Consider the following 25,433-nt stretch of genomic DNA (forward strand, 5'->3'; position numbering starts at 1 on the left):
TTTAGCCTTGTACAAACAAATGCAATTTACTTAATTGTGAAATAATGAATTTCAGATATTATTTCAGAATCCAGACATTTATCTTGAAGTGTAATAGACATTTATAGGCCACTTGCAGACTGCCGTTGTGAGTCATCAGACACTTAACTGTCACGGAAATGTGCTGATTTCATAATGAGAGAAATCTATACAAATGTACACAAGTGTAAGCCTATCTGTAGCTTCAGCGGAACTGAATAGCTTGGTTTTTCAAATGGGAAATAGACTTGTAGTCTTAGAATGCCCGTTTTCATCAATAAAGATGCCCCTTTGCCTCCGAATGTGTTCTGTATAATTTACAAGCGTTCTTTAGATTGACTGAATGTCTTTTGACATTGATGCAAAAGTTTAAAGTGACAATAAGAAACAAAAGAGCCATTGCTTTCTCATTTATATTTCATTTTCGACGCCTGGCTGCCTTCTGAGCTCGACACACTCTCAGCCGTTTGGAGTATCTCAATTTCAATCTCTTGTCTCTTTATTACAAAAACCCTCCACTGTGACACACTGCTGTTTCTCATGCAAACTGAAATTGACTTCATGTAAAATGAGTCCCACAATTACTGTGTAAAAAGCAAGGGGCCGCCCATTTCCCTGCAACCAAATATGGTAATATCTACGTTGAAATACTGTATAGACCTAATGCACTTCCACTCATTACGATTGTCTGGCTTATTTCATTATTTCTGTTATGATCCTTTTGTTATTGTCAATAAGGCCTTTGCGTTACATTTAATCACTGGCAGCCTTGATTTCATAAAATCATCAGCAACAACGTGCTGAAACGTGTCTCTATGTCCTTCATGCTTTGAAATGTCTGATGTACAGTATGTATGTTGTCCTTTCGTATATAATGTTTTCCTGTTTTTATGTTCACCTGCACGGGGACTACAGATGTAAACGAGCTGTTAGCTAAATCTGTTGCAACACACCACTTCTCACTGTTGATAAATGCTTGTTGCACATTGTACTACACATTAATAAACAACTAGACTCGCCCTCTCATCCTTTAAAAGCTCACCTAAGCCCCTTGAGCTCAACAAGCTATTCACAATAGCGTTACTAGAGCCTGCCCAAGCCAACAACCAAACAAAAGATAATCAACTTGGATGTAGATTCACTTTCGGTAACACTTGAGTCTTTAATTGGTGGAACTGCCACGTCAGTTTTGGATATTACAACAACAAACTAGTTACTACAAACAACTAACACTTTTCTTTTCCCCTTGCACTCGAGATAGAATAGCAGAATGTGTACTGCGTTTTCTTTTACAACACTTAATCCCCATTCACATTACATCTAAGCAGTCCGTTGCGTTACGCCTGATGTCATTCATTTCAATGGGGACTGTCCACAACGGAATGGTATCGCAGCGCCCCCTTGCGGTTGAAGGCTCAGTTGCGAAACAACTGAGCCAGAGTCCGTCAATAGAACAGGAAGTTACCAAACCACAGAGCAAGAAAATAATATGTGGTTTTCGGCAATGGCCTTGTGGGACAATTACGCATTACTATAAGTGAGTACTATTTTAGTAGCCTAATGTTCAATAATACACATTCGCTGTTAAGCCAATTATATTTTGACTGTTGCCTCCTGTTATATTTCATTGTGATGGTAATGACACTTTTTTTAATGATCATTATTGGGTGGAGGTCGCTAGCTACAGTATCTTCAACCTAGTTGCTCTGTAAACTAGCTTGACTTGAGGAAAGTTGAGGGAAAAGTAACTAAATGAAACATGTTTTATTATCACCTGAAACAATGTTTCTCCTATCTTAAATAAAGGTAATGTTTTTCAATCTTCCAAAATAAATGTGATTTCTGACAGGATACTATGCTCCTCCATTTTGTATTGTGAAACCTTATGCTCTCCGTCCAGTAGCGGGACGAGATGAAGATGCCGTACGGCGTAATGAAATCCGTCACAATGTGTGGACTACTGTGCTCCTCTCCTCCATTTCTCCTCCATTACATCAACAAATCAGAGACGATAACAAATGCGCCGGGTGAAAATGGTGTTGTTTCCCCAAATGTGGAGTCGATCTTTAAAACCTTTTTACTGCAGTGAGCTAAATCAGGGTCACACGGTGTTTATTGGTAGTCTTAAACAAATCTACTTTGAAACAAAAGCATACACATCACACACATGGTTATGGGCTTAAATAAAGTAAGACAGCTGTACAATGTTAGATAAGAAGTTGAAATGTATTAAATTATTTTTAGTGTGCATCCCACTATTACTTTATATACATCACAGAAGACTGAAATATAACAAAACTGTTTGACATAGAAACACTGGATTTCGAGAAGAAAAAAAAAGATTATGAAAAAGATTATGAAATTATGAAATTATGAAAATGTTTAATAATGTTCCACCCATAAGGCCACTAGAGGGTGATTTGGTCATTTGACCACAGCCAACAGGCAAAGGTTTATTAGCAGCTATTTTCAATCAGTTAAAAAATTGGCACTAAGGCATACCATGACTGAAGTAAGCTTGCAAGTAAGCATTTCACTGTTTCATGTGCACGGGACGAATAAACTTTGATTTGATTCAAAAAGTAGAAGCCCTGTGTACAGCAATGTGTTTTCTTTAAGTTGCTGGTTAGTAACAAATTAGAGTCCAAAACACATGTAAAAAATAAAATTTAAAAAACATGCACACTTAGAAAGACAACGGTCAATCTTGATTCATTGTCTGAGGCTGTCCTGATATGGACACCATTTTCAAGTGTGCCGTTTTTAACATGTGTTTTAGGAACTACAAGTGAACTTCATTTACAAAATCTCTGAACCTTTAAACAAGTCCTCTGTGATAACATCAAGTGGCCGATAATAACGTTAGAGTGTGTTAAGTTGGAGTACATAAAACACCATGCAGCCTTGTAAGTGCTCGCTAATTACAAACCTCACTAACTCTTGAGTAGGCGCTCAAGACGTTATGGCCCAAGATCTGTTGTTAATGTTAATTATAGTCACTGAAATCATGTTCTTGAGTTCTTCTCACATGGAAAAGAGCAGCAAAGGCTCCAGTGCAATTGGTCAAGTGTCAGGTGCTGCAATGGCAATTACATGTAAAATAGTTACACAGCAGTATCTCCCGATATGAGAGAGAGTGTAGGACTCAGATTCAGTCAGCTAAACAGCCTTCCAAATTTGCAAAGGTGTTAAAAATAGCAAATATTAAATAGACGGGACAAAACAAGTTTGGAATACTCAGTGGTGCAAAGTACATAAGTAAAAATACTTTAAAGTACTACTTAAGTATTTTTGGGGGCTATCTGTACTTTACTTACCTATTTATTTTTTTGACAACTTTTACTCCACTCTTACTCGTTACATTTTTTAATGCTTAGCAAGACAGGACAATTGTCTAATTCACACACTTATCAAGAGAACACACCTGGTCATCCCTACTGCCTCTGATCTGGCTGACTCACTTAACACAATTGCTTTGTTTGTAAATTATATGAGTAAATAAATCAAAACAAGGAAATCGTGCTGGTTTGCTTCATATAAGGAATTTGAAATGATTTATACTTTTAATTTTGATACTTTAGTATATTTCAGCGATTATATTTACTTTATATACTTAAGTATATTGAAAACCAAATACTTTTTGACTTTTACTCAAGTCATATTTTACTGGGCGACTTTGATTTTTACTTAAGTCATTTTCTTTTAAGGTATCTTTACTTTTACTCAAGTATGTCATTTGGGTACTTTTTTTCCCCAACACTGGGAATACTGTACATGTAGCTCATGATTGCATTGCATATATTGTTGTGCTGTTTGCATTAAATCTGCATCATTTATCATCTTCTCAGAGGAATTGTAAAAAGGGTTTGAGATAAATCACTCTGCAAATAGTGTAAAGTAATAATGTCTGCATTGCAGTGCTGTTTAGAAGGCATTCAATTAAATGAACATTCCGTAAAAGGAAAAAGCTGAGTCGTGTGGACGAAACAACACTCCTACTCAGCCCTTGAGATGCTCCCAGTCTAGAAACAGGACACAAGATTACGTTTCAAGAAATATGTTCAAGTAAAGCATTGGCTTTTCAAAATTGGCAGAGGCTTGTGTGTTGTGACTCACAGTGGAGAAAAAGACAGGAGATGAAACTGAGCCTTTGGGATCTCAAACATACATAGTTCAAGGAAGAACAACATCTTACAAAAATAACTTCTAGACTACCTCCGGATTTCTATGGATAGATGTTGAAGGAAGACTGCTGCTACACTTTCTATATAGATATCTTCACTGGCATTGATGTTGTTTAATGCGTCTGGGCAAGAAGTGGCTACGTATGGAAAGACCCTTAGTATTTTTTTATAACAAAAAAAGTTTTCAAATACATTATTCACATTCATGTTGAATAATCACTGTAATTATGAAGCTAACTTTAATATGCACAGTCTAATAACACTATAAGCTATTATCCAATTTGATGGAAGTTCATTGGCACATCAATCAACCATTAAAAACATCTTGTGGTATTTCAGTCAAAATCACCGACGGATTACAGATCTTGAGATAGCATAATATCTACAGCTTTTTGTTTTTATAACTACCGGTCTATTCTTAACTTGTACAGTTGTGTACATCATACACTGTGACGGGTTGTACAGTAGCATAACAATCCAAGTACTGTACACACGACCTGTTCATTGACCAATCAAAGTATTTAGCAAAGTATTGACCCATGACCTTCAGAAATTACTTAAGTCTGTAGAAACTGAGCAAAAGTCGTATTTATGTGGCATTGGCACATATGAAATTCCTCAACCGCAATAATACCTGAATACCTCAAATCAATATTATTTTACACTTGCTTAAGGGTTTAAAAGTAAAGCCATGTTTTCCTTGCAATTGGCATACCAAGGGAAGGTACTGTATGTACTGCATTATTGAAAAGCTGTGCTTCACTGGATTTTTTGATTCTAAATGCAAAAGACCCCTTTTAGGCAACAGAAAGTTGAGAGAGAGAGAGAGAGAGAGAGAGAGAGAGAGAGAGAGAATATGAGTGCCCGTCTAGAAGTTTTGGGGGGAATCCATACATGCTTTGAAGTTAAAACAGTAGGCTTCACATGATGCAACATATAAATGGGCATCACATACCACTAAAAACAAAACAAAAAAATACAATAACATTGAGACTAAAATGCAGGCTTAGGTTAAATGTTGCCTGAAAAATATCAGAGCCTTAACAATGATGAGAAACAAGCAATCAAATATAATACATGTGCACTAATTACTAAAGTACAGTACCTGGACTGATATCAGTCATTTTGATGAATTATTATCACTCCCTTTGAGGGGATTGATACAATCATACGGAATAGAATCAAATTAAAGAGATTCCAGCTGGAAACAAATACACATATTTCCCTCAATGATGCCAATAACACATATTGTATCATACCACTTCCACTGCTTTGTTTTATGTAAAGCCAACCTAACAGTGGGGTATATCCACATATAGAATGTGTAAACATGCGTTACACAACCACATGATATAACCTGTCACCATAGGTCAACATGAGGGTGTTGAGGCACCACAGAGCAGTAACGCTTAACACTCCTGGTAGCTGGCACGCATGGGTGATTGATACCTCTCCCCCTCAAATAGATATCTGGTCTGCTCCATGATTGACACATCGATTGAAATGACTTATTTCACTCACTGAAAATGGTTTCTCTTTTCTCCCACCTGAGAGCATGGAATCCCAAGATTATTTATCCAAAGTAGACATTGACCTTGAATTTCAAACAGCTAAGGAAACCCAAACTGTGTACAGATACAGTATTGGTTTCTGTGTACACTGTAAAAATAAATGTTGGTTCAACATACAATTTAAACCAGCTACAATATGTTTGTGAGATTGCAAAGTAAAAAAGTTGTTGGGCACACACAGTCAAAAGTTTCTGTGTGGAACATTTTGTTGCGCAAACTCACAATCCTATCACAGCTGCATGCTTTACAATTGTACAGTATGTTGAATCAACATCAACAATCAACATTTGGACACACCTACTCATTCAAGAGTTTTTCTTTATTTTTTTTACAATTTTCTACATTGTAGATTAATAGTGAAGACAACAAAACTATGAAATAACACATATGGAATCACGTAGTAACCAAACAAGTGTTAAAAAAATCAAAATATATTTGACAGCTTTGCACACACTTGGCATTCTCTCAACCAGCTTCACCTGGAAAGCTTTTCCAAACAGTCTTGAAGGAGTTCCCACATATGCTGAGCACTTGTTAGCTGCTTTTCCTTCACTCTGCGGTCCAACTCATCCCAAACCATATGACGTAGCACTCCATCACTCTCCTTCTTGGTCAAATAGCCCTTAGACAGCCTGGAAGTGTGTTTGGTCATAGTCTTGTTGAAAAACAAATGTCTCACTAAGCGCAGACCAGATGGGATGGGGTATTGCTGAAGAATGCTGTGGTAGCAATGCTGGTTAAGTGTGCCTTCAATTCTAAATAAATCACTGACAGTCCCACCAGCAAAGCCCCCCACAACATCACACCTCCTCCATGCTTCACAGTGGGAACCACACTTGCGGAGAACATTCGCTCACCTACTCTGCATCTCACAAAGATTCCAGATGACTACCTCATGAAGCTGGTTGAGAGAATGCCAAGCGTGTGCAAAGCTGTCGTCAAGACAAAGGGTGGCTAATTTGAAGAATCCTAAATATAACACATATTTTGATTTGTTTAACACTTTTTTGGTTACTACATGATTCCATATGTGTTATTTCATAGTTTAGGTGTCTTCACTATTATTCTACAATGTTGAAAATCGTTAAAATTAAGAAGAACCCTGGAATGAGTAGGTGTGTCCAAACTTTTGACTGGTACTGTATATTTTTTTATTTTTACAGTGTAGGTCTGTGGAGCGAAGAAAAACAAAACATCTTTCCAATAATGATACAAATTGTGGTATAGAAGAAACTTCTCACTTTCTGCTGAATGATTGCTTTGCCTTTTTCTCTTTCAGACTTAAAATTTGTGTCACAAAACAAGGTGGCGTACCATTGAAATTAGTGATGCACCGAAATGAGATTTTTTTCCTTGCCAAAAAAACCCTGATACCGATAACCGATACTTAAAATTTAAGCAGCCTTTTAACCATTCTAGTACAGTTAAATAGTTAGCATACACATGGATGCAGTGGTCTAAGGCACTGCATCTCAGTGCAAGAGGCATCACTACAGTCCCTGGTTTGAATTTTGAATCCAGGCTGCGTCACATCCGGACGTGATTAGGAGTCAGATAGGGAGGCCCACAATTGGCCCAGCGTCGTCCAGGTTTTTCCGGGGTAGGCTGTCATTGTAAATAAGAATTTGTTCTTAACTGACTTGCCTAGTTAAATAAAGGTTACACACACACACACACCACACTGACAAAATGTATTTAGTTGGCATTTACGCATTCCCCATTAACAGTAAAACATAAATCAAAACCTATTTCTTTCACTTACTTGCTGTTTCGTTGTTAATTTATTCAGTCGTTTGATTCTCAACCAGGATTTATATGGAACGCCGTCTTGGTCTTTGCGTGTCAAAAAATATACTATTTAACACTATTTGACGTGTCAAATAACACTATTTGACGTGTCAATTAAGCTTGTTGACCAATCAGGAGCCGAATGTGACTGCACATCACATAATAATTGAACGCATTCATACATTTTTACATAGTTATTACACATTCATTACACTATCACTCGTATTTCATGTCACAACAATTTATCAATATGTATGCTATGATGCTGGTAAAGTTGTCTCGCACACCTACAGTGCTGGCCATAAAAAAAAGCTAGCTAGCTCATGGATGCAAACAATGTTCTTCCCCAAAAACATAGCAAAGCGACATTTGTTTCAGTAGCTATAGTTAGCTAGGTGTCATCATCTAAAATAACCCTAATTTATCGGACCCATCTATGTGAAGCTAGCCACAACAGTGGACTTTGCGGTTAGCCTTCAAAATAAAAGTATGGCATAATTCTACTATTTGTATTCCTTTGCATAACTGTCAATGACATACTTTAATTTTTAAGGCAAACTGCAAATTCCACTATTGTCCCTAATCTTTATTGTGGCTAGATTCACAGCACATAACCCGGTCCGGTCGAGCTTCACTAGCCAGATAAAGCTAGCTGGCTGCTTATAACTTTAGGTTTGGGCAAAAGGGTTAAGTAGCTGGCTAGCTATTTATTTTCATGAACTGAAGTTAAATTTCAATAGGTGAACAACAAGTGGCAACCTAGCTACTACTTACTCACGATGATTCCTAAATCATTGCTAAGAATAATGAAAATGACTGCAGTTTCTACTGATCATTGCTGGTTGTGTTGGCGCTAGCTAGGTACTAAGCTAAAGCTAGCTACCCCAGAAGTTGCGGTCGAACAAATGATGCCAATGCGGTGTTGAAAACACATTGTTCGTGGCTGATGTTTGCATACTTGCAGACTTTTTTGTACAGCTTTGACAGTGCACTGTATCTTTTTTGACACGCAAAGACCCAAACGGCGTTCTGTAATATGTATGTCATGAAGCTAATAGCAGTGACGCTATTACTGTGTAACTCCGGCCGGGCAACATCTGATAAGTAGCGCACTTGGTAGTGTGCATCGGTGCTCGGCCAGTTGGCGAAAGCCAACATCGCCCATGACAGAGAATGGTTGATTGTCAGAAGCAATGAATTCCATTATCTTGGCTTTAATGGATTTTCCCTTCGAATTGTCTCGCTGAAATGTTCTTTCTCTTGCAAATGACTGCTCTATACACATAGCAGACATTGCGGGATAAGTTAGGAATTCTGTGTTGCACGTGTAGTGCAATATTTTACGTGGCGTCATTGCATCGTTATATAGGTATGCACGTCAGCTTTGACATCGGTTTTGCACATCAGCGTTAAACTAGACATCCAATATGTTCACCGATATATCGTGTATCCCAACTTGAAATGCTTAATATCAAAAGTGGCGGGGTGTCTTGGTCGTAGAAGTGGACATTTTTATAATCTGTCAGTATATAAACCTTCACTGGGAGTCCTAATTAGGGGCTTAATTCAAAACTCTTGTTGCTCACTCATCTCCAAATGCATCATGGAAAATTGTTAAGCAAGAATCTCAGCTCGGCTAACTGCTGTTTCGTCCAGGTGGTTTCTGACTCCATTTACCATCAGAGACTGGTTGTCAGCGTGGTTACAGGTGCGTAGCAGCACAGTACAGTATGGTGTGAGTCAGTCAAAGTGCAGGGACTTTGGCGTGTCAGAGGGGATGTGGGTTGAGCTATGACCTGTGTAACCTTCCAGTCCAAGCCCAGCTAAGTGCCTATACTCTTGGACATTTCCCATTCATCACAAAGGACACAATGATCCAGTCGATAATGGCTGTTATTTTCAGCTTTTGCCTTGTGCCCTGTCCATTTAGAGTTATGGCTGTACAGGTGTGACTCATAAACAATAACAAGGCACAGACAATTCTCTTTTTCATTCAACAAAGTCTATCATGTCAGGAAATGGGCGTTTGCTCAGACAATCAAGGGCACAACTGATATGAGGATTATTGGCACATATGACTACATATCCAGGTGTGATCAGTGCCATAACTGTTCTGCACGACCATACATTACTCTGATATCCCCAAAACCACTATCCGGTGGAAGCCATAAGCAATTAAAGATGGAATCAATGCCCTGAATCAAAACAGTGCGACAGCTCCATTATCCCAGAATATAGGAGCCTCTCTCTCTCCCTTGCTCCCCTATCCCCCCCCCCCCCCCCCCCTCTGGGTTCATTTCAAGCTGATCGGGCGGGTCGAGACAGAGAGAGTAGAGAGAGAGAGTAGAGAGAGAGGGATCTGGGAGTGTTGCAGAGGGAGGCTAGCACAGTGCCATGGTCAATGTCATCCTACACATCAAGGGGATTGGCCACGTTTAATCTAATCAGCCACTTTTATGTGCGGACACTCATCTATTTGACACTCGCACCAGACGTCCATGAGATTCATCCGCGAAAGCTCCACAATGGGCTCTTAATTTATCCTATTACAGTAGGGGAGCAGTCAGGTTGATAACACCGGACCACAGTGGGTCACACCTTGAAGTGGAGATGCCACTACACTATAGTCTCTTAATAGGGAGACATGCTGGGCCCATATTCATGAAGCATCTCAAAGTAGAAGTGCTGATCTAGAATCAGGTCCCCCCCTGTCCATGTAATCAGACTCATTGTGATCTAAAAGGCCAAACTGATCTTAGATCAGCACTCTGAGGGGCCCTTACCCCTACTTAACTCTTCACTCCAGCCTCATACCAAACATTATTAACTTTATTTTAGATCTCCAAGACAGGCTCATGATGAATACCTTCCCCAATAATGTAATTAGAATAATGGGCTAATCCATTATGATTTTCCACTCGACATGAAGTAACAAATACATTTAGGTAATGTGCCAACAACACTTTCCTCAAGTGGATATGAGGAAACAGTTGTAATATAGTGCACAGTGTGTGATCTACATAATTCAATTCAATATCATTCTTAGAAGTGCTCCAAAAGACTTTAAATATATAACACCAGAAATATTTGTATGTCCTAACTTAGTTTGGGGTTGTGTTTAATGCACAAGTTATTAGGTATAATCCATAGTTAACAATGTTAAGGTCTATGCACACATATCATGCCATCAGAACAATAATAAGAAAAGGTTTCATAGAGCAGCAGTTGAAAATGTGACAAAACTATTTATCAAGCGTTTGCCCTTGGGGATAGAACATATCCAAATGTATTTGTCCTATTGAAGGAGACTTCTGATTGACATCTCACATCCATATCAAAGTATTAAATAACATACAGTACATGATATCAGAAGAATCTTCAAGTATGATACATGCCTTAACATTGATCTATGCAGTGGACACAAACACATCTCCTCGCTTCTCAACAATCAACAGCCCCTTCGAAAACATATGAGCTGATTCTCATTGTGATGCTGTCGCACTGCAGTTCTGGTTCACACCTCCATCTCTGCCTTCTCCCTGTAATCCTTCCCTGGAACTGAGCGTCCCGGGCCTCCAATCATCCAAGTCCATGTTTCATTTCCTGTCCCTCCGCGATACATATAAGCCCTTTCCTCCCTGTGCATTCTATCACTGCGGACAATGTGGATCTGGGTAGAAATGTCACTTGAGTGTCGCTGCTGTTTCTAACAAGCAGAATTCCACATACTGCAGGGTTTCTGTCCTTTTTCAGAGAAAACACATCTGGAACTCTAAAGAAAGGAGTTTTTTTTGTGTTGTCCTTGAACTATGTTTGTTCTAGTGATGTTTGCCATGTTGGGACACTTGTCATGTCAGCTCCAACTATTCATACCTTGACTCAACAACATCAGTCGGTCACCTATGAATGCGCACACACACACAAACGCATGCGCAAACACAGCATGCACACACATGAATAGACCTTCAGCCAAACTTTCACCTTTCTTTAGTCTCCCGTTGACTTGTTGGACGAGATCAAATGCTAGTCATTCTCTAATTGTGAGTCCAGCCACTATGCCTGATGTCTTCAAATAAGACTGGTTCTGTTCTGATCCAGTAAATTGAATTGGAGGAAGCTGCTGGCAGTGCATGCCAGACAAAGCCTCTTCTCAAGCTTATGTTTAGTCAGATGTACCTCACGCATGGAGAATTGTCTTTCTCTTTTCTCACCAAATATGGTCATAAAGCCAAGAGACATCCCACTCTATGCTGCTCTGCAAGCCTGTTAGTCGTATTCCTTCCTACAATTCACTTCTGTTTGGTGTCTTTTGACAAAAATAAAATTAAAAAAATTGGACACTGGTCAGGGTCATGCAACCATTGGATATTGCACTCAATAACCCTATCCACTGATATCACCACTGTGTTCCTGCAGGGAATTCTCTGAAGGATGTTGAAGACAAGATTGCTGTTACATCCTCTAACTTGCCCAGTGGCTCCGATCCATCTCCTGTGTGAATTTCCCCTCCAGGTGGTCTAACTAATCTGGCCTAACACATGGCAGTTTTACACCGGAGACATCCTCACACTCTTTGACTGTGTCACACTAGTTAGTTACTGTGGCCACCTCAGTGGCCCCCAAGGCCCTCCCGAGGGGCCCCTAGTGAAAGCTGTAAATGTGTGATGTTGACAAAAAGCACTGAGAGACAATTATTATAGTACAAGATTTGCAGCAAAGTATTTGAAAGGGATGTCCCTTCGTTAGTACTGGTCCTTGTCATAATGATTTATAACACGTTTTTGTTCTTAAAGCTTGCAGATAAAGGAGATTACTCCGGAGATTCTCCATGCCATATGTGTGTTTCAGGTAGCTAGTATCATCAAAGGATTAAAGTGAAGAATTACACACAACAAAAATGAGAAAACTTGTAAAGCAAAATGGGGACCTGTATTATTAAACATATTTAACAAAGGAATTAGTTAAAATTATTAAATTAAAATCATCAATTAACTAGCACAGAAGAACCTTGTGTTGGTTCAGCAGCTGTCAGTGACAATGGACTCGATACGGCAGATGGGATGCATACAGATGGCTCTGTTCAAATTACTACTAACTTTCTAACACCCATTGGGACCACGCTAGCCATGAGGATAAGTATCTAATAGAACTCGGTGCTGATAGCCATTTTGTAATGTGTGCCTCTGTTTTTATTCATCTTCTAGAAGCCATTTTGCTATGACGACCTGCAATGGCCTCCCATCATTGTCTGATTGTTCAAATAATTATAATACTCAGCCAGACCCTTCAAATTGCATGTGGCGTTTGTTATTTCCCAGGAGCCTTTGCATCCTTATTGTCTCACGTGTTCTGTATGTTTTTTCTCACCCATCTCTTCATCACCCATCCCTTCAAATGAATTGACTCCAACTAAAGTCACTAATGGTCCAATAATTGAGCCATTCCAAATGAGAAATCAGTAATGTTATTGACACACTGTAATAAGGGTGAAGTAGCAGGGAAAAAGACAAATAGGTGGTAAGCAGGACCTAATCTACTGTACAACCTGTTCCCCACCACCCACATCTTGATCATGTGATCCCGAAAACCTTCCATCCATTAAAGTGGTGTGTCGGTCTCTTAATGAGACCGGGGTCGATGGGAGCCTCTGCATTGTATTGACTCTGAATGTTATTATCTTGGCCAGACAGGGCACAAGGCTCTCGGGGCAGTAGTTGCGAGGGCCGGTGAAGGAGATAGTAGTCTAAGGTCCAGAGGCTTGAGTACAGCTATGGATTTTATGCTTCCTTCTGAAACAGGAAATATGTGCTCTCATTAAACATTGCAATGGTCTAAACTCATTCTCTCAGTATCATGCCAATTCCAGAATTATTCATATTACAATTCTTGGAATACAAAGACCTGCTATACCTTGATCCAAGACAGACATTCTGTACATCTGTGACCTTCACACTTCAACTTTCAGACTCATGTTTTATTGAGACAGGTTAGAAGTAGAGACACGGGGATTAAACCCTGGTCTCCAGTAGGGAGGCATATGTGGTTGCAGCGGGTGTGTTACCACAAGACCACAGGCTTTGGACCACACTTCCTCTTTAACAGAGAAGAAAAGAGAAACTTATCTTATCTCGTTGATAGAGGCTGTGGCACACAATTTCAATCAATGGTTTTAGGCTTTTCAACAACCTAGGAGGACACAACTGTTACCTTGAAGGGAAATCCCATTTGCGTTTGCTTATAGCTACCCTTAATCCCACACCAAATAGAATTACCGGCGAACAGGATTGTAAAGATTTACTCCATAAATTGATTTGATAGCAAACAGTGGACCTGTGGATTAAGCAGATAGCGATAGATCCAGACTTGAGGAGATGAATCCCCTCTTCAACATCAGAGTAGCGGGACAGACCACCATCTTAGCCCAGTCAAACAAGGCAAAGCAGAGAGCTCAGAGCACCATCAACCTCTGCACATGATAGTGTCATTGGGACTATAGCTCACAGAGCTAGAGAACGGACATTGTGATGCCACTTTGATATAGTCAATGTGCCCACCCATGAAGTGTGTTTCAATTGTTATGTTTTTGCCCTAAACTGGACGCTATAGTCTATATGTGCATGTCTGTTCGACTTCAAATCATATTCCACATTCATTAATTTTCTCAGCTCTACTGTTTTCTATGGCATCTTTTATAGTTCCCCTTTATGACTCCTTAGCGTATTTTTGTTGAACCTCATTCCTCGCGAGAGAAAACCACTGCTTGTCATTTCAAACAGATGCCATGAAAAGAATTGGATAATATGAGCTACAAAGCCGTGGTGTGCGTCGATAGCTCCTTCAGCCAACATCTAAGAGTGATGAACCAAATGGATCAAAGCCTTGGCAATGCGGGCATGATGGGTGACAACAAAGGAGCAGTAATAACTGTTTTAAAGCCATGTGGATATCCAAGAACGGGCTCTCTCTATGCATTGTGGTTTCACTGCGAGGAAGATGAGCATTTATCAAAGGAAACATTTCCCTGTTTGATGTCAGTGATGACAAACTGCCAAACTCCCCTAAAATGTACCAGCCATCTGAATAGAGAGAGCATAAGAAGATGCAGACACAAAGTAACTGATCATTATCCACAAGGAGAAGCTGTCATAGGTAGCTGTCCAATGTAGCAATACATTACAAATGCCAGTTGTGTAGGGTCTCAGAAAGTACACTGTTCAGGCTTACTGTATATAATGAGTCAATTTGCAAGAACGTGTCAGTGAAGCTTTATGCTGACTCTGAGGGTCCTACAATCATAAATGACCATACATGCACTTAACTGTGGTCATATGGCCTTATACATACTCCAGATTACATTTCCAAGTCACTTAAATTAGCCCTGGTTTCCTGGGAAATGTACATGTTGACTTAATGTTAAATGCACTTGGTAAAGAAGGCTGAGATGATACAGACCAGTATTATTTTCCCACTGCATCTTATGTAAATCTGTTGTCAAAGGTTATTACAGTAAGTCTTACAGGATAATATAGGGATTTAAAAAGTGGATAAAAACACCAAATCAGTTCCAAGTCAAATACAGGTAGACAGAATCACAGATAATACATTTCATGTAGGCTATGGGAACTATGCTATTCTTGATAATGATAAGCCAATCATGCTAGAATTCACGGCGTTGTCTGTGCCTAATGGGCTTCGGCGAAACTGCGCAACTATGCAGGCATGTGATTGCAATGTGAAGGGGCATGGCGTCATATTGTAAAGAAAGTCCTCAACATTTAAACAGGTATTTGAAACAAGTGAAATCCATACGTACTTCTTCGTCATCATCCTCCTCCTCGCTGTTGCTCGGTTCTTCTGGCGCTCTAATAAACCACCACTGAATCTCCAAGTAAACTGATGCGGTTCCACTCTGGAAGGCGCACGCCATTTCAATGTTTTGACCTTCTTTAACTGTTAGATTGGAGGGGATATCCGTAAACTTTCCTGAAAGAGAGTGAAACAGTCAGTAGAATTACTGTGCGTCCATGGTCGTAGGGCTATTGAAATGGAGGCCTTTCCCTCCGCAACTGTAGCCTATTTCTAACAAACTTATGATATAAAAACGTAAAAAATGGTGATAGTGTATGGCATGCGTGTGTCTTATTCTTTCAACAAATGGCAGTATAATTAAATTGTAGGTGATCGTAATAGTGAACGAAATCCTCGGAAATGGCGGGGCTCCACTATGCGTCTAAAATGTCACTGCGATAGGTATCACATCATTATAATAAAGGGATGCCTCCTAACATATAAATAGCATTCTCAAACATTGACATATGAAATAAATAAGTGACTAAACATGAACAGATATTTGCCAGATTCACTCTCCAATAACTATAATCCAAATTCATGCGCACAGTGTAATGAAAATAAGACCAGTAACGTTATATAATATAGCCTATAGTGCATATATGTTGAATATATATTTAAGTGTTGACAAATGTTACACTGGTTTAATCCATGAAAACACTCTGAACATCACAATAACTATCACTGTAGCCTACAGTTTTCCCCTGCAAGACTCACTGCGCTTAAAAAGTATTTGCAAGGGATACAGACTATCTTTACCGAGACAGTGGCAGACGTGCAAATGTATCATATTTCGTTTGATGAGATTCAAAGGTAGACAGAAACCACTGAGGGACAGATCAAGAATCTCACTGGTATGTCAACAGAGTAACTGTCAATGGTGCTCTCTGCTTTCCAACCCTGTTTCTGCATATCCGTTACTTTAAATGCATGTCGCGCTCTGTGACTCTACAAAGTTATACAAAGACAGTAACTACAATAAATACTAAATCATACCTAGATGCCATTTTTATAAGCAATCAACAGTTGCGTTTTGTTCATTTGGACAACGTTAGGTGAATGCTAGGTAAGCTACTTTTTCTGCATTTATTTTATAGCCAAGCATAATGGATGTTGCATTCGTTACTTTTTTCAATCGTAATAACCATTATTTCATGTCTGCACTCTGCAGCTTTAATGCTGAAGTTATTCGCACTCAAATGTGACCTATAGGTTGTTTTTACCTAGAACAAGCCCGGATAGGTAAGCATTTATATACTTGTTTTATGACGATATGTTTCAATTTACCTTCAAAGGAGAATCCAAATTGGATACATAAACTGGACAGGAAAACAAATCCAATAGAGTCATGAGAGGTCCACATCATTCCAAAGGGATAATGTCACATCAGCCGAGGAAAAAACGATCTTCCAAAACTGCTCAGCAAATTAAACTGTTGCCATGCGGATATGCTTGGATACAAAATGCCGAATATGTAACATGCTGGAACTATAGCAAGGCTTCTGAAGTTCTTTATGTGCGCTGCCACGGGCTTTGCGGATAGAGACTGACGACTGCGCGCTCTGCACAAGGTGTTGTGAAGTATGTAAAAGAATAGCCTCTGTTCCCAGCTCTCGGTACGTGGCTGTTGATGCAACGTCAGTGTCCAGCTCCCCTATTGCGTGCTGATTGCGTGCCTGGTGCTCTAGCGACAAGTAGAGCTGGACTCAACGGATATGTTCGTAAGTCTACACACCTTTTTACACCTCTGTAAACCCCGTTGTTCACATTCCTTTCAAATGTAAATAAACGTAAAGATATTAAACATTATAGATTGAAAATTATTATCAAGTACAGCAGCAGGAGTGGCGACTTTTAAACCCAGTAATAATTTTAGCATTTAAGCCCAGATTTGTGTGAGGAGAACAAAATAGCTCCACACTTTTCTCAGCAACCAAAAAATGCCAAATAATTGAAGAGACTGAGAGAGCTGTCACTCAAAGCAACATCATAACAGTATCTGATTCTGAAGTGGTATGCGGCATGAAGCATTTACGTATGGAGTGTGGGTGTGTCCATCTCACGTTTAATAGCTACTGTTTGCAGTCAGAGGAGACTCAAGCAGGCACAGAACAGACCCACTGGTACAGAGGCTATAAAACAATATTGTTGCCATTGAGGGGGGACAGCTCAGACAGGGCTTGGACCAGCAACTCTGCAAGTATCAGTCAAGCATACAAGACCCGGACCTCTTGCCAGAGCCTGTAGTTCTCTTACATCCCAAGATGTGTTTCTGGCCAGCGCAAAACCTCAGCGCAGACAAGTGTACACTTGCAATGCAGACTTGAGAGATAATCCCATTGCTGTCACCAGTGTAGTGAAAGGGGGAAAAGTTGGAGTGGAGCTTTCCTTGTCACCACCAGGTCACTGGTTGAAGTCCTGCTCAGCCCATTCTGGCTTTATTGCAACAATAAACTGCAGTATTTATATGAAATCAGACTTAGGGCTCTATTCGAACCATATCGTGGAAGTTCTGCCTGACAGTGTGATTGAATTTAAAAGGCAACATTCCCGCATTAGCAGAGACTGCATTCATGTTAGACACTGCATATGTCGGCTCAATTTCAAATGACCTTTACATTTCTATCACACAATCTATTATGCTTCAGCGATACAGATTGAATAGAAACCTAGATCCAGTTATATACTCTATGGTTGCTGTTGTTGATGATCAGCACTCTCTCTAGCAATAGTCAGTGGGGGGCAGGCAACGCTACACAAAGGGGCTCATCCAGCTCTGGCTCCTTGCCAGTATCCATTTTCTCAACCTGAGCATTCTTCACGAGCTCCTTTGAGAGTGCATCCAGAAATAATTAAACACTTTTCTAAGGTGATGATGTTAGCAATAATTAATTACATTCACATCCAACCACGTTCGTTAGTGTGCATTCGACAATAATACCTTCTCTCTCTGTCGCTCTCTCTATCTAGCTCTCTCTTCCCAGAAGTCATCATGTTAATGACAGCTGGTCATGCAGAACATGCTGATAGCATGTAGAGGCCTACAAGGCCTTGAGCGCCATACACTGGTAATGCTGGTGGGAGTCAATGACAAAGGGTTGGCTAGGTCACCATCATTATCAAGGGAAACAGACAGTCTGCCCTGAGCACTGTGTCTGCACACAAAGGACACCTCTATCCACCATGAAATATTAATAGGCTCCTTAGACATGGTTTGTCATACTGAAATAGCATGTTCCTACCCAGCAAACCGGGAACATTTCCAGAACATTAGCTAAGATTCCCATGAAGTTCTAGTTAGGTTTTTAATCTAACATTAGGATAATAACAACCCCAAAACATTAAAAAAATGTTTTTTGAAAATAAAACACTAAAACATATGGAATGTTATCCTAACATTCACAATAATTTGGTGCACAGCATCTGCAACAACCACCACAGAACATTCCCCAAAAGTTCACATTAGGTTTATAGCTAATGTAATAACACAATGTACAACTAAATGTTTTCCCAAGCAAACCAAACTTGGTTCTGTGAAAGTTCCCATAACATTCCTTAGGTTGTGGCAAATGTACTCAAAATACAAAAACTCTAAAGAGAATACCTAGTCAGTTGCACAACTTAATGCATTCTACCAAAATGTGTCTTCTACATTTAACCCAACAACTCTGAATCAGAGGGGTGCAGGGGGCTGCCTTAATCAACAGCACCCGGGGAGCAGTTGTTGGGGGTTACATGCCTTGCTCAAGGTGAGAACAGCAGATTTTTCCACCTTTCCGACTCAGGGATTTGACCCAGCTGCTGTTTGGTTACTGGCACAACACTCTTAACCACTAGGCTACAGTTGAAGTCAGAAGTCTACATACATATAGTTTGGAGTAATTAAAACTTGTTTAACAACCACAAATTTCTTGTTAACAAACTATAGTTTTGGCAAGTTGGTTAGGACATCTACTGTGCATGACACAAGTCATTTTTTCAACAATTGTTTACAGACAGATTGTTTCACTTATAATTCACTGCATCACAATTCCAGTGGGTCAGAAGTTTACATACACTAAGTTAACTGTGCCTTTAAACAGCTTGGAAAATTCCAGAAAATTATGTCATGGCTTTAGAAGCTTCTGATAGGCTACTTGACATAATTTGAGCCAATTGGAGGTGTACCTGTGGATGTATTTCAAGGCCTACCTTCAACCTCAGTGCCTCTTTGCTTGACATCATGGGAAAATCAAAAGAAATCAGCCAAGACCTCAGAAAAAACATTGTAGATCGCCACAAGTCTGGTTCATCCTTGGGAGCAATTTCCAAACGCCTGAAGGTACCACGTTCATCTGTACAAACAATAGTATGCAAGTATAATGGGACCACGCAGTCAACATACCGCTCAGGAAGGAGACATTCTGTCTCCTAGAGATGAACGTACTTTGGTGCGAAAAGTGCAAATCAATCCCAGAATGACAGCAACGGACCTTGTGAAGATGCTGGAGGAAGCAAGTACAAAAGTATTTATATCCACATTAAAACGAGTTCTATATCGACATAACCTGAAAGTCTGCTCAGCAAGGAAGAAGCCACTGCTCCAAAACCGCCATAAAAAAAGCCAGACTACGGTTTGCAACTGCACATGGGGACAAAGATCGTACTTTTTGGAGAAATGTCCTCTGGTCTGATGAAACAAAAATAGAACTGTTTGGCCATAATGACTATAGTTATGTTTGGAGGAAAAAGGGGGATGATTGCAAGCCAAAGAACACCATCCCAACCATGAAGCACAGGGGTGGCAGCATCATGTTGAGTGGGTGCTTTGCTGTAGGAGGGACTGGTGCACTTCACAAAATATATGGTATCATGAGGAAGAACAATTATGTGGATATATTGAAGCAACATCTCAAGACATCAGTCAGGAAGTTAAAGCTTGGTTGCAAATGGGTCTTCCAAATGGACAAAGTTGTGGCAAAATGTCTTAAGGACAACAAAGTCAAGGTATTAGAGTGGCCATCACAAAGCCCTGACCTCAATCCCATAGAAAATTTGTGGGCAAAACTGAAAAGTGTGTGCAAGCAAGAAGGCCTACAAACCTGACTCAATTCCACCAGCTCTGTCAGGAGGAATGGGCCAAAGTTCACCCAACTTATTGTGGGAAGCCTGTGGAAGGCTACCCAAAACATTTGACCCAAGTTAAACTATTTAAAGACAATGCTACCAAATGCTAATTGAGTGTATGTAAACTTCTGACCCACTGGGAATGTGATGAACGAAATAAAAGCTGAAATAAATCATTCCCTCCACTATTATTCTGACAATTCACGTTATTAAAATAAAGTGGTGATCCTAACTGATCTAAAACAGGGCATTTTTACTAGGATTAAATTAAGTTTAAATGTATTTGGCTAAGGTGTATGTAAACGTCCGACTTCAACTGTACCTGTCGCCAGTCGTACATGAGATTTCAAGTACATTCCCAGAATGCATTTAGTCTGTAATGTAAAGGTTCCCATAATGTTTCATTAGGTTGTGGGAACAGTCTGGTTGGAACATTACAAAATATATCGTATGTACTCAAAACAAAAAAAACTGTCCAGTTGTGTTAAGGATTCTACAATGTTTCTTTTAGGATGCAAAAAACATTCACCTGATGTTAGAGGAATGTTCCCAGGGCCTCCCGAGTGGCTCGGCGGTCTTTGCAGTGCTAGAGGCATCACTACAGATCGAAAGAGGAGCCGCACAATTGGCCCAGGGATGTCCTTGTCCTATTGCGATTTAGTGACTCCTTGTGGTGGGCCGGGCGCATGCATACTGACTTTGGTCGCAGCTGTACAGTGTTTTCTCCGACATATTGGTGTGGCTGGCTTCTGCGTTAAGTGAGCAGTGTGTCAAGAAGCAGTGTGGCTTGGTGGGGTCGTGTTTTGGAAGACTCATGGCTATCGACCTTCGCCTCTCCTGAGTCCGTACAGGAGTTGCAGTGATGGGGCAAGGCTGTAGCTACCATTTGGGGAGAGAAAAAAATATAATGTTCCCAGAACACTTTTTGTCTGTTCTTTAAAGGATCCCAGAATGTTTCTTTAGGTTGTGGGAACAGTCTGGTGGGAACATTAGGGTACATCACAAAAGATACTGTATGTCTCCAAAACACAAAACTGTCCAGTTGATGAATGATGAACAAGTCATGTCCCCCTCATCCTTAACTTTTCCTACATGTGTCAATATAACACACTGTTGTTAGAATCTTAATATCACAAACAGAACTGGAGTTATAACCAGTTTTAGGAGGTACCATGACTCTCCTGTGAGGATCCAAAGATCAGGTTACAATGGATCAACGTCCACCAGACCCCGCTCACTCAGGGAGGGGAGTAGGGATTGATGTGGGATTTTATGACACCTCACGCCAATCGTAAATTGTATGCAGCAGGGAACTCTTTTTGGTCTTCAGGAGTGGTGATTGGGATGTACCTTTGTTACAGAGACATTTTGCAGCCCAAAAACTCTGACGTCCAAAAGGGAACACTGGGACAATATTTCTAAATATCCGGATGTGGAGAATGATGTCAGATGGTCTATGGAACATGAATGTCTATTTTGTGATGTCATTAAAAATGGTATAAAAATGTTACAAATTATTGTAACTTGAAGAGCTTTCACATTGTGTATGTCAGCTTTACATATTTTATGTTGTGTAGGAAATATCAAGGACGAAGATACGTTTTTGTTAATAAGATAGATTGTGGTTTTAGTTTTCTAACAAGATCATAGTTTTGATGATACTTTTTCCATTAAGTAGCCACACCCCAAATGAGGTCAGAGAGCTTGTCAGCGTTTTGGAACCGCCCTTTTCGACCAGAGTGCTTAAAAGGATATGGGTAAGAATGAACATATCATACCAGAAGACGTGAGACTGTGGTCCACACGTTGAAATTGTTAGAAACTCAGAAACTCTCAACCTCAACACTAGATAAGAAGATAACCTCAGCTACTAGACCAGGAAATGTGGAGCATTAGCTACACGTGGGAAATGGTTGAAACAACACAGGGTGAAGAAGGTAAACTCACGAGACTATAACCAAACATGAACATGCTGCAGCTGTCTGTGTAAAAGTGCTTCAAACTCTCACTATCCAAGTTCTGAACAAATCTCATTGGAGACCGGACAACTAAGAAGAAGGACATTGTGACCTCTGGTGGACAATCAGACCATGTAAAAGTGGGCCGCGGAAATGCCCACAAAACCCTCTTTCAAGAAGGTTTGGTTTCAACAGTGATAGATGACGAATGACAGCCTTCAACACATAAATACAGTCATTAATTCTTATTCCAAAACCTGGCGGTGGTTCGTGTGCAAGGTATAATGATTAATGTGAAGACAGTCCTAGAATGTATTCACAATAAATGTCCCTTTTTCTCTCTCTATTTCCCCACCCCCTTCTCCATCTCTGTGTAATAAGCCATCATATCTTGTCAGTCCACTAGGGACTTTCGTCTCATGTAAGTGTGTATGTGTATTCTGTGTTATTATCTAGTTAGTTAGTAAATAAATAAATAATGACATCAATTTGTGTAGTACTGAATAATCAGCAACGCTGGGGTTCTTGCGGATCCAGAAAGTTACGACTGTTCAGAATGAGACTGATATGAGGTCATGATTAACAAGTGACTGTTATCGATATATAACATATATATTCTAGAGTTTAATTCGGGAGATGGTAACTCGTTAAACAACTTCTACCGTGGTGCCCCAAATTCCTAATGAGTTAATTGTTACATGGTTAATTTAATCGGGTAACAATTAAACATAGTTAGTGGATTAAATAAATAAAAGTCATCAGATTAATGTAAGACATGACAGAAGGCATGTCATTTCTTTAATGGTTTTCCCCGGCCTACTCCACTCCTTCTCCCGAGCTCCTACTCCCGATAGCTAAATGTGCCGTGCCCAGTTGATAATCACCCCGATAATTGCCTCGAAACTAAACCTAAACTATACTGAAACTAATTTCACATATATAACAGATGAAATAAATTAAGTATAGTATGATAGGGAGGAAAGGGGAAGAATGGGTGACTTGATGAGCGAGGGGAAACGAAAGATGCATAATTCTGTGATCCCCAATTGTGAATGAAGAACAGCACGGGGCATTCTATTCTATTTATCTATTCTAATTATGATCTCAAAACGGTGTACCCTATATCAGTCCACCGAATCCAAGCAGCATTATTAGTCTACTCTAGGACCTCTTGGAGTAGGCTACACAGTGAGAGTGTGCGTAATTTACAATGGCAAGACTCAGACAAATGGATCATGCTACAAGATCGGAATAAAAATGACTCAGATGGCAGGGAAGAAATGGATCATGACATCGCTGATGATTATTATTCTGATTCATGCTGAACAGCTTTCCATGTCTAGGAAAGGATCCATATCAGGCAGCAATTGAACGAGTGTCTGATGAGTGTCTGATAATGTTTTCGGATCAGATGGAATGGCTGTATTAGGTGGAACTAGTTGCAGATGGCCTGTTGCTGTGTTCTACAACATGCTTGACTTGGCTTCTATCAATGCACACGTGTTGTTGCACGAACAACATCATAAGCAGGAGAGAGTTCACCATGAGTCTGGCACAGGCTACATGAGAGACATACTGTATGAGGGCCAAGGTTGCTGCAAAAATTCCACACGAGCGATTGTGCGAGCCAAATTGAGCATAGATCCCAGGGAGGAGAAACTGCAAGGTGAGCAGATGCATTCGGAACAGAATCCATGCCATCCGTTTCAGGTGCAAGCGACTTGTTTGTATGAAGTGTTGCAAACAAGTGAAAGGGACAGTGGTGACTGTTAGGACAAGGGATAACAGCTAAATGAGATCCAACTGTTGCGTATAGATGCACAACTTACTGTAAGCACAAGCGAGGTCACAAATAATGCGTCCAATAACTGACAGTAATATACTATTTTTGACTACTGTCATGTCGACACCTATGTTCATTATGCCATTATTGCTTTTGTGCTGATTTTCACTATTCACAAGCACATGTGGTGCTTATGCTGATGTTTGGGCTTCTGATATTTACATCATTGACCACGTGTCTTGCGGTTTGGGTATTTTGATTTGTAATAGCTTTTTGGTATTTTATGAAATACAGTATATCTGAAAGTAATGCTAGTAAATAAGCATATTTAGGAAAATTCAGGGCAGATGGGTTGAAGGTTCTTATTTAAATAAAGTTATTGAAATGACAAAATGGTCAGGTTGACCGTCTTGGCTGTTCTAGTGTTAAAGCTTCCCAGAGCATTTAATTCAGTTATGGGTGTTGTCTGGGGTGTTGTAAGAATATTATTGTGATATTCACATAGGTTGCACAGAACATGCCTACAATATTGCAAAATGTTCCAGTTTCCAAATAAGTCAGTCATGACGTTCATAGCACGTTTGTTTTAGATTTAACATCATTTTCCATTGATGTTCATGCAATATATGTCACGTTCTGACCTTTATTTCCTTTGTTTTGTATTTATTTAGTATGGTCAGGGCGTGAGTTGGGTGGGCAGTCTGTTTGTTTTTCTATGTTTTGGGGTATTTCTATGTTTCGGCCTAGTATGGTTCTCAATCAGAGGCAGGTGTCATTAGTTGTCTCTGATTGAGAATCATACTTAGGTAGCCTGGGTTTCACTGTGTGTTTGTGGGTGATTGTTCCTGTCTCTGTGTTTTGCACCAGACAGGGCTGTTTTTGGTTTTCCACGTTTATTGTTTTGTAGTGTTCGTGTTTATCCTTTTGTTATTAAACATGAATCAATATAATCACGCTGCTTTTTCGTCCGCCTCTACTTCACCACAAGAAGACCGTCACAATATAAATTAGACCTTGTCTTGGAGGTCCTCAGAACATTAAGAACATTTCATTTCTACCTAATATTACCACAACATTTTTAGCTCCTTAAAACGTAAGATAAAACGTAAGAAAGGTTTTTGGAATACATCCCCATTATGGAATGGCAATTCGCATTTAAGGACTGTATTGTAGGCCC

At 39.8% G+C, this 25,433-nt stretch overlaps 1 protein-coding gene across 1 annotated transcript in view; it reads right to left on the bottom strand.

Moving 5' to 3' along the window:
- The window catches only part of LOC110489807 (V-set and transmembrane domain-containing protein 2A), a 30,438-nt gene extending 12,985 nt beyond the window's left edge, over nt 1–17,453 (bottom strand). Inside the window, exons 1-2 of the mRNA XM_021562728.3 lie at nt 16,697–17,453; nt 15,375–15,544 (exon numbers count right to left, since the gene is read on the bottom strand). Of these exons, the coding sequence (XP_021418403.1) occupies nt 15,375–15,544; nt 16,697–16,775 (249 nt within the window). The 5' untranslated portion in view covers nt 16,776–17,453. The remainder of the gene's footprint in view (nt 1–15,374; nt 15,545–16,696) is intronic.
- Nucleotides 17,454–25,433: the final 7,980 nt, after the last annotated feature.

Source organism: Oncorhynchus mykiss, chromosome 15 (genome assembly GCF_057628025.1).
Source record: "Oncorhynchus mykiss isolate SJ-2025 chromosome 15, ASM5762802v1, whole genome shotgun sequence".
Taxonomy (NCBI): domain Eukaryota; kingdom Metazoa; phylum Chordata; class Actinopteri; order Salmoniformes; family Salmonidae; genus Oncorhynchus; species Oncorhynchus mykiss.